The 9,946-nt window shown below is 48.3% G+C and overlaps 1 protein-coding gene across 2 annotated transcripts in view; it reads right to left on the bottom strand.

Annotated features, from left to right (window-relative positions):
- Positions 1-2,531: 2,531 nt before the first annotated feature.
- Positions 2,532-9,946, bottom strand: part of KCNH1 (potassium voltage-gated channel subfamily H member 1) — a 257,772-nt gene continuing 250,357 nt past the window's right edge. For both annotated transcript variants that reach the window (XM_039914813.1, XM_039914812.1), the window contains 2 exons: positions 8,365-9,475; positions 2,532-4,049 (listed from right to left, as the gene is read on the bottom strand). In XM_039914813.1, coding sequence (XP_039770747.1) covers positions 8,621-9,475 — 855 coding nt within the window. In that variant the 3' untranslated portion in view covers positions 2,532-4,049; positions 8,365-8,620. The remainder of the gene's footprint in view (positions 4,050-8,364; positions 9,476-9,946) is intronic.

The following is a 9,946-nucleotide window of genomic DNA, read 5'->3' as shown; positions in this document are numbered from 1 at the left end:
CCCCGGAACACGCAGGAAACCCGTGCGGCGAGCCCCCTCCCCCGACAAGTTACCTCGCTCGTGGAGCCGCAGCCTTCGAGGCTCCAAGGCCAGGCCTGGCCAGGCCCGGGCTCCACTGGCGGGCGGGGAGGCAGGCCGGTCGGCCGACGGGCCCCTCCTCGGCTCTCGGGGTCCTCTCCGGGCCGTCGGCGCCCTGCATCCTCCCCCTGCGCGGCTGATTGCTTCAGGGGCCGCAGCTGAACCGGAGCCTGAGCCCGAGGGCGGCTGCAGCTCCCTCCCCCACCGGCGTCTGCTCCCATCCTGGAGTCGGCACGGGGGGCACGGCCAGGGCAAAAACCCCGTGGCTAGAGGGGACGGAGAGCGGGGCCGGTGCCTGGAGCTGCGTTGGGGAATTGCCCCGATTTGTAATTTACACTGTGAATTCGGCGATTGGCTGAGAAGAGCCCTTAGGCGCGGGTCTGAGAGCCCCCTGCTCGGGGGCCAGGAAGGAGTTCCATAATTTCCCCGCTGGAGAAGCAGCGTGGCTTAGTGGAAAGGGCTCGGGAGTCAGAGGTCGTGGGTTCTAATTCCGCCTCCGCCACTTGTCAGCCGTGTGAGTCAGGGCGAGTCACTTCACTTCTCTGGGCTTCGGTTACCTCGTCTGGAAAATGGGGATTAAGACTGTGAGCCCCACGTGGGACAACCTGATGACCTTGTATCTACCCTAGCGTTTAGAACAGTGCTTGGCACACAGTAAGCGCTTAACAAATACCATTATTATTATTTTGAAAATGGGAGTCCAGTGGCTAAGGGAGGCCGAGCTACAGGGCCATGAAGTGCCACATAATAATAATAATGTTGGTATTTGCTAAGAGCTTGCTATGCGCAGAGCATTGTTCGAAACGCTGGGGTAGATACAGGGTAATCGGGTTGTCCCTCGTGAGGCTCACAGTCTTAATCCATTTTATAGATGAGGTAACTGAGGCACAGAGAAGTTAAATGACTTGCTCACAGTCACACAGCTGACGAGTGGCGGAGCAAGAATTCGAACCCATGACCTATAATAATAATGTTGGTATTTGTTAAGTGCTTACTATGCGCAGAGCACTGTTCTAAACGCTGGGGTAGACACAGGGGAATCAGGTTGTCCCTCGTGGGGCTCACAGTCTTAATCCCCATTTTACAGATGAGGTAACTGAGGCACAGAGAAGTTATGTGACTTGCCCACAGTCACACAGCCGACAAGTGGCAGAGCTGGGATTCAAACTCATGACCTCTGACTCCCAAGCCCGTGCTCTTTCCACTGAGCCACGCTGCTTCTCACACATGGGAGGAGAGTCAAAATTTTGACCCCCCCAAGAACAAGAGAGCACATCAGATCTGCCTCCGTTTCATCTTAGTACAGAGTCGTGCCGGGTCCTTTCACAAGGGGGAGGCCAAGCGGCACTTGCCAAGATCCAAAGGTCCAAGACTAACAAGGCCCAGTGTAGCTAAGTCTGTCAGGCTCACGTTCCTTTCTGGGGCCACTCTGGCCATTAAACTTCCTTAGAGATCAAGTTGGTACGACCAAAATGGCTCGCCAACAACTACAGAGAAATTAGGCAGCTCTCCAATCAGATCGAGCTTTGGGGAAAAAAAGTTTTAATAAAAATAGAAAACATGACTATTGTGCCCTTTCGCTTACTTCTGTTTACAGCCAAAGGCCAGGCTATTACTATTCACTACATTTAAGTGTAGCCACTCATCACCAGAGTGTACATTCTCTGCCATCAGGGAATGTGACTCTTGTTTGTTTTGTACTTTGCAAGCGCCTAAGATAGGACATTTACTCCACAGTGGGCATTCAGTATCGATCAATCATATTTATTGAGCGCTTACTGAGTGCAGAAGTCTGTACTAAGCGTTTGGGAGAGGGCAATATAACAACAAACACATTCCCTGCCCTCAAAGAGCTTACAGTCTAATTCTAATACTACAACTAGGCAAGGCTGGCCAAAGCTGCTGGCTCGTAGAGTGGTGAATCTATTTGCAAGCTGGCTTAATATCAGATGTTTGGGGGGGAAGCCCATCCTATTTGGCCCAGAGCTCCAAACACACAGAAGTGGCATTCTTTTGAAAACACACATTAGCAAAAGCTCACACTGCAGTACTCACCCCGTGTTGAAGCACCCGCAAGCACACAGCGACTTTTTCTAACACCTCGCAGAGCTGCGTCCAGGCATTCCGGGGTCGTCGAAGAAACGTTGGTTCGCTAAGTCTACTGTCTTCTTCTATCTGAACTCAGAATTAAAAACATGTGTTATGGCAGAACCGAGTATCTCTACCAAGAAGTTAATTATTAACTATTCTTTAGTACAGCACCCGGCAAGTAGTAAGGGCTTAACAAATACCATTAACAAAAATAATTTTAAAAATAAAATAACTAAAGCAGCACCAAAGATTCTCCCTGCTCCCCAGTCCCCCCAAACCTCCTCAAAAGAACTGTAACATTTCTTGGCCATATCATTCCTACCTGTGCCCTTGATTTATGTAAAGACATCCACAAACCAAACTCATGTATAAAATAGTTTATTACTATAATAAATAAAATTAAACTTTTTTACAAATATTATTTGTGCTTGTTTAAAAATGTTGATCAAGGAATATTATTAATGGAGGTGATTTAATTTTCCTCTGAACATTCCAAAACTGGAGATATACAGTAGAGCTACTGGCAGCATCCGCAGCTGACCACCAAAACAGTGTCTGCTCATGGGCACTGCTGTTTATTCATGCTCATTTGACCAAAGTGACAAATGCAAAGAAAAAAAAGAAAAAACCCAACAGCAGAAGGCCTGGTGGACTTTGAAGGGATGGAAACAAGTGTAACACACTGGAAAGCACCAGAACAACTGTATAACTGCATATCAATCAGTGTCCATGCAGTGGCGGATAAATATTGAACGCAGATTCCAACAGATTACAAATATTGGTTGAATGTCATTATTAGATAGCACATTCATTAGAAAACAGTGTCATCATCATCAGACAGTTCCATCTGATACAAGTTTGGGGAACTTCTTGTTTGACCTTTGACCTGATCCCTCTGACTCCTGAGTGGCTGCATGTTGTGGATGTGCCACTCCATCTGAAGTTTCCTAGAGAAAACCCAGGGGTTCCATGACGTTGTAGTATTTCAAAGCAGTTCTGGAGTTGTTCTGGAATCACAGACCAAAGCTGCATCCACCATGCTTAGATTTCAGTTGAAAAATCACAGCTGCAGGTAATTTCACATTAGCTCTGTTGAACTGGAAAGGAAAAAAAAGAAATCTCCCCGACCCAGTCGCTCCAGTGTCAGTCACGATGTGTCAGTTTTTGAATGGGCAAACGTGCTGCGATGCTGAGATCATGGATCCTGATTTGGGCAAGGTCATTTCTAAGCTAACGAGAAGACTGAAAGTGGAGCAATAGCACTAATTCATTACGCGGGCCTTCCTTTAAACTCGAGGAGCTGATCGAACTCTGTGAATACGACAGAAAAGGGAGTCCTGTCAATCTGAAGTGGTCTTAAGGCTAAATGTCTTTATTGCGGATAGGCTGGACTGGAACGTAACTGAATTCATGGTTGTGAGATGTTGTACTTCCGACGGAGCTCCCGGAATCAGTTCCCATCAGCGGTCTCGGAAGTGCTGGCCAGTTCTCACTGACGACAGGGGCTTTGCTGCTGCCTCCCCTCAAGGGGTCACATGCCACAATAGGCTTGCAGAGAGCTGGGTCCAATGTTCTGAACTAGGGATCCCCTCCAACCCTTCATCCAAAGGGGTGGGGTGGGACAGCAGCAGGCAAAGTGAGAGAATTAAGGTTCCCCAAACCCCTTTATCCATCAGTACCTCTGACAGAACTGCGAGGCTGGAGCAAGCCTTGATCTCCGCCATAGGACACAGCAACTGAGATCCAGCAAATGAGATGGCTTCAGAGGCATCAGGAAAAAGAAGAATTCAAAGGAGTTGTATCTTCAGTATATTTAGAAGCTCCTCAGCTATTGATTTTCAGCATGAACTCCCAATTCCATTCTCTCTCTCTCTCTCCATCTACACAGAGCAATAAAATTGGATATTTACTGAGGACTAAGGCAGAAGACTCAAAAGAAGGACCATGGTGAATCACTGGGGAAATCAAAAACGTGCCCTGGGCCAGGACTTCCAACAATACCTCTGCTGGGAAACCCTCCTGGACCCTTCTCCACCAGGTGCTGGTACCGTTAATAGAGGTAATATCCAGAGGGCACTTAAAACACCCCTGGAGGCAAACAGGCCGGCAGCTTCTAAAGACACAATCACAGTTGAACATTTTTCCATAGAAGGGTGACCCCTGAACCACAAATCCCCAGGACAGGCACGGGGCAGACCGAGCTCTTTCGGTTCACTAAAGTGAAGGGCTGGAGCAGCTGAATTTCAACCCTTGAAGCTGCTAAGCAGGAGACTCGCTGGCAAGCACGGCTGCACTGTGAATGACATTTAAAGCAAGAATGATGTATTTAATAGCAAGTGAGGAAGAGCAGACTCAAGCAGACATATTTCAACATAGAATTAAATTAATCCCAATCCTCCTCCGATGGCCGGAGCCACTACCTGGCTGTTGCAGCACAGCTCTTCTGAAAACCTACAGCTTCAGCCAAAAGCTCTATTTTAAAAATCTCCTTACTTGTATTTCCAATCCCATTTCACATTCAATTCCTCCCCAGATGTCCCTGGATGAGTTTAGTGTGGAGCAAAAGTTGCTACCACTCTACCACTGCCACCAGTGCAGCCACTTCAGGTAGTGCTGAGGCCACATGTCAGAGGACAAATGAAGCAAGGAAAGAAGATGTGGCAAGTTGATTTTTTGGGGAGGGGGAAGAAGGGAGGGGATTAGGGTGAAGTCACAAACCAACAGAAAAGAAGGTGAAAACCACAACAGAGTTTGAGAAACAAACAAGCACCCATGTACTCAACCCTCTGCTATCTGTTCCTGGTGATGGGAATTATCACTGGCCTTGATGGCCGTACCTCAAGATCACCAGGGATTTTGTTGTGAGGGAAATAAACCAGTTGGAGTTTTCAGGGAAAAGAGCCTTGCCTTGATGAGTCATTCTACTTCTCATTCCTAAGCAGAAACCCCCCCCCCAAACCCTCTGACACACACACCTGGTGGGAAGCAGTGACTGCATATCGTATCATGTGGGCTTTCTCTTGGCTCATCCATTTCCAATTTAGGTCTTTGGGATCTCCAATGTGGGGGTGAAAAGGAGACCCCGGCAGCTGGGGATCCCACCGCCACATCTAAGGGGATCAAAGACAGCCCAGCGCTAGTGAGTTTCAGTTCCCAGCCTGGTGGCAGATGGCATTTCTGACTGAGCCCCATGCCCACCAGTGGGTCAGTTATGACCCTTACTAGTGAAAGTCTCAAAGGAAGAATGGCCAGTACAATGGCCCTTCTATCCTTGCCCGATATGCTTGGTTGACACTGTCCCCAGTTGAGAGGGAAGAGGAAGAGCAAGTTGCCCTGAGATGGTGGTGGGGGTGGGGGTGGGGGTGTGGCGGGGGGTGTGACTGTCTTTCTGAATCCTTGCTACAGTTTTATGGGGAGGGAATGTCCCTGAATTTTGAAGGAAAGGGTGAGGAGGTGGGAGTTAGAGTTGTAGCCCCAGTTGCTCAATCCTTTCACAAGTCCACTTTGTGACCTTGTGGTGGTCACTTATCTTTTCTGGGCCTCAGTTTTCTAATCCGTAAAATGGGGTGATTCTTCCCAGAGACATTGGTGAAGACAAAGTGAAACGATAGAGTTCTGAGCTCTTTGGATTCTGAGAACGTATGTCTAGAGAAATCCAAGTGCTCTGGAAAGACTGGTACTGGGAGGCACTGCCTGTCCGTCACTGGAGGGGAAGCGACATAGGACACACAGGTGGAATGAGGACGTATTTACACTTTCCAACTGCAGAAAGCCCTGGCATGACTAGGGTAAAAAAGGGTAGTAAATGAAATAGTGTTTAGGAGGGCAGCTCAATGAAGAGTTCCTTCCAGGGATTAATAGAATGAGGAGAGAAAGAAGGGGCTAGGCACAGCTTGGTAGTGGTGCCCTCAATAAGAGGCAGTGGGTCTCATCAATGCCGGGGGAACCCTTGAAGAGGTAACAAAAGCCACAACCTGCTTTTTCACCAAAACAGTGCAACTGGGTTTTGTAAAATGAAATATTTAAATCACTCCTTGTGATTATGCCAATATATTAACTTAGTAACTATTGATTCAATCAACTGGGGTCTTGGCCTGAAAATCTCTTTGCACGTCTGCAATGTCATGGGCCCGATTCTACCTTTCAGATCCTCAGGCCTGAGCCACTGACCACCAACACAGCTGTTTCTAAGTGTCAAGAGGCAGAGTGAGCCTGAACAGCGGAAGGGAGACAGTGGCAGTCTTGTATGGGTTTCCTGGCTCCTGTGCTCTGTCCTCGGTGAGGACGCCGGGGAGAACTGGGGGCTGCCTTCCAGGAAGAAGCCGTGCTGTCTCTGGAAGAGAACATCCCATCCACCACTTACTATTAAGGAAGGCTACCCCCAGGAGACTAAGATACTTTAGCAAAATAACCTGGGGTTAAGCTGCAAAGTTGAGGTCAAGAGACAGTCTAGTAGAAATGCCCCCAAGAGCCTCACTTGTACCACAGAGCTAGCCACCCTGCCAATATCTGCAGCTCCTCTTTCATCCCTCCCGGGACTGAAGTTTAGTTGGAACTCACTTTGCCTCCTCACTCGTCCACTCTGCGGCAGAACATCCCACCCTATGCCACTGGAGAAGGAAAAGGTCACAAAACAGAAAGCTCTCTCCATTACTGACATCTATCAGAAGCCCTGGCCCAGGCATTTCACAGAGAAAAACCCCTCACAAAGGTAAAGAGACCACCCGCAATGAGCCCTCGGTGTCCCCGTTGCAACCCTGAGAGCAGAACTGAATGACATATAGTCAAGGACACTGGGCAGTTTACAGTAACTACTGAAACCAAGTCACACGCCTTCTAGAGTGATCAGCAATAGACAGTACAAACTACTATGCCTGTCTCCATTAAGGAGGATGAAGGCTGAAAAGTCTGGGAAACATTTTTCTTTAAATTCAGAATTATTTCCCAAGTTCCTGTCGCTAGAGAAAACTAGATGTCAGGATCACTACCCTTCTGCTATTCATTTTTTGCTGAGGCTTAGGCTCCATTAGTACAAGATACATAGATTTGGATTGGGAAGGACAATCAAGGAGGCAGCTCTTTAAAATGATGACTGATTCACTCTTAAAAATCCAATTGCCTGTGGCAATGAACAAAAGGAAGTTATCAAAATATAAACTCTGGAAAGACAATTCTAATGTGAATTATAATAAGACTCTAACATTAATGCCACAATATACTTTCATTGAATTTTTCAGTAAAATCTGGGTTCCTGGCCCTCATTCATTGTCGAACACTATCCTAAGAGGGGAAGAATTCACATCTTTTAGCCCCTGGGGATCACGGTGTACTTTTGGGGTGATGGGACAGAAAAGGTGCACAGTTGTGGAAAAGGTGGGAGGCTATCAAAGAGCCCAGCACAATAAAACCTTAATTTTGGAGAAGTCAGGAGACCAACCAGGGGAAGACTCAGTGTTCATAGCAGTCAACCTATTTTTTGGTGGACCCAGGAATATGGCTGTGTGTTGGGTGACACCATGTACCCAACCTGCCAAGGCCTCAAATGTTAAAAGTTGAAGTTTTACAGGCTTCATTTTCTTGAGGGCTCGGCGAGATGGACTCTGCCTGCAGCTACTTGACTTTCAAATGAACGCACCTTGATGTGGACTAAAAACTGTTGAAAAACAAAACCCTCAGGTCATAGGGAAATATATTGTGACATTGGGCACTAGCTGTATAAGGGAAGTCAGAAGGCAGCAGAAACAACAAGGTGCTGGAAGCGATCAGCACCTTTGCCAGTCCATAGTGATCCATTTGCCCCAAATCCTAAACTACTTCTACAAGGCATGCTCCATGGTACCTCAAGGGGTGCAAATACACAACCCCACAAGGTGGCTTTTTGCAAAGTTCTCTAATTGAACAGCCAACTCTCAAATATTCCACGAGAGAATTATCCACTGTCAATTCCAAAACTCTACCTCAATTTCATACTTCTCCCAGGCTGGGGGTCCCACATCCCTAGTAGGGACTCTCAAGGCTCCTCAGACTTGGGCCACCTCCCTGAATTTCCAGAAAGTCCCCAGGGCTGCCTCCTCTGTGTCTCTCTGAGGCCCAAGCCAGTACCGGTCAAGTCACATTTCCCCTAAGTCCGTGTGATAACCGAGAGTTGACTATGCCAAAAATAAAAACTTGAAACTAAGAAAAGAAAAAAAATACCCTTTGGAAATTGTACTCTCTCTTCCAAAATTGTGCAAAGAGACGCCAAAATCAGCTGCCATCTTGCAAGGGGGTTGCAATTCCTCTGATGGTACCTTTTTTCAGAGAGTGGGAGCATGCTTAATGTACTGGTCCCTTATTGATTTTCATCAGGAAAAGCCCACTGTTCGAATGTTAACTGAGTGTGTGTGTGTGTGTGTTCGTGAGAGTGAACACACGCACTTGTGTGTGCGTGTGTGTTTGTAAAACCAGCCTCTCAGCTTGCTCCAAAAATGTCCTTCTCTGATTCAGGAGTCTGGGGCCTAGATAATTCAAACAGCTCCTGTGGGGACTGAGAGGATCTTCTGGAAGTTAATATCCTTAGTATCTCAGTGAGCTGTTTTTCAATGTTTGTCATTTTGGTATTTAAGGCCTTGATGTCCTCTTTCAACTCGTGCTTCACCTCAAGCATGGTGGCCTGCAGAGTCTGCTCGGGAATAGGGTAGAATGAGTGCTTGACCTCAGCGAGCACTGGGCTTCGGTCCTGGGGGCTCCTGGCCTCACCCACGTTGTCTAAACGCAAGTCACTTTTGGTGATACCACTGTCGCAAGAGTCTGTCTTCTTCAGCGTGGCTTCGCCCGAAGCCTTAGTTCTCTCTGGGAGGGTCTCCATGGACTCAGCCTTGGAGACCTTGTTCCAGTCCTCGCCCTTCCCGCAGGCATCTTTGAAACGGGCCCAGCCCTTGCGCTTGGGGCAGTCCCCGGATCCCAGCCCCCTGTTGCCCCCATGGTCTGACCCCGGGGCCTGCAGCTTGGCGTGGTCGGCCGCGGCGGAGGTGGAGGCTGCCTGGAAGGCAATCGGGGTGGCTGGGCTTTCCCTGACGGTGACGATACTGGCTTTCACAATGGTGTGGGTGGCGGTGTGCTCTGCCAGGATATTGCCCTTTTCCACGTCCAAGTCATCCAGGTCCCGCCCTCTCTCCGCCGCCAGCCGCGCCTCCTTCTGCTGCCGGAATCTCTGGAAGAGACGGCGGACGGGGTGATCGGGCGGCAAGATGAGTGGAGCCTCATTCTTCCTCTTCATCCTCTCTTCCTCTTCCCGCTTCACATCGCTGATCTTCCGAAACACGATCTGCAGAGATGAGAGAGAATGCGTGCAATGTGGTTGATTAATCGATTTCTGGGAAGATGGGCCGTCCCTAATTGCCGGCCCTTTCTCCATAAGCAGTAGAAGTCACCTGCTCTAAACCAACCAACCAATCGATCATATTTACTGAACGCTTACTCCACATAGATCACTCCACTAATAAGGGAGCAGCATGGCATAGTGGGTAGAGCACAGGCCTGGGAGTCAGAAGGCCATGGGTTCTAATTCCAGCTCCGCCACTTGTCTGCTTTGTGATCTTGGGTAAATCACTTCACTTCTCTGTGCCTCAGTTACCTCATCTGCATAATGGGGATAAGACTGTGAACCCCAAATGGGACAGGGACTGTGTCCAACCCGATTTGCTGGCACCCACCCCAGCGCTGAGTACAGTGCCTGGCACATAGTGAGCACCTAATAAATACCACAATTATTATTATTCACAGTTATTAATACTTG

Source organism: Ornithorhynchus anatinus, chromosome 19, assembly GCF_004115215.2.
Source record: "Ornithorhynchus anatinus isolate Pmale09 chromosome 19, mOrnAna1.pri.v4, whole genome shotgun sequence".
Lineage (NCBI taxonomy): Eukaryota > Metazoa > Chordata > Mammalia > Monotremata > Ornithorhynchidae > Ornithorhynchus > Ornithorhynchus anatinus.
Note: the sequence above shows the minus strand (reverse complement) of the source record. Positions and strands in the feature narration are given on the sequence as shown.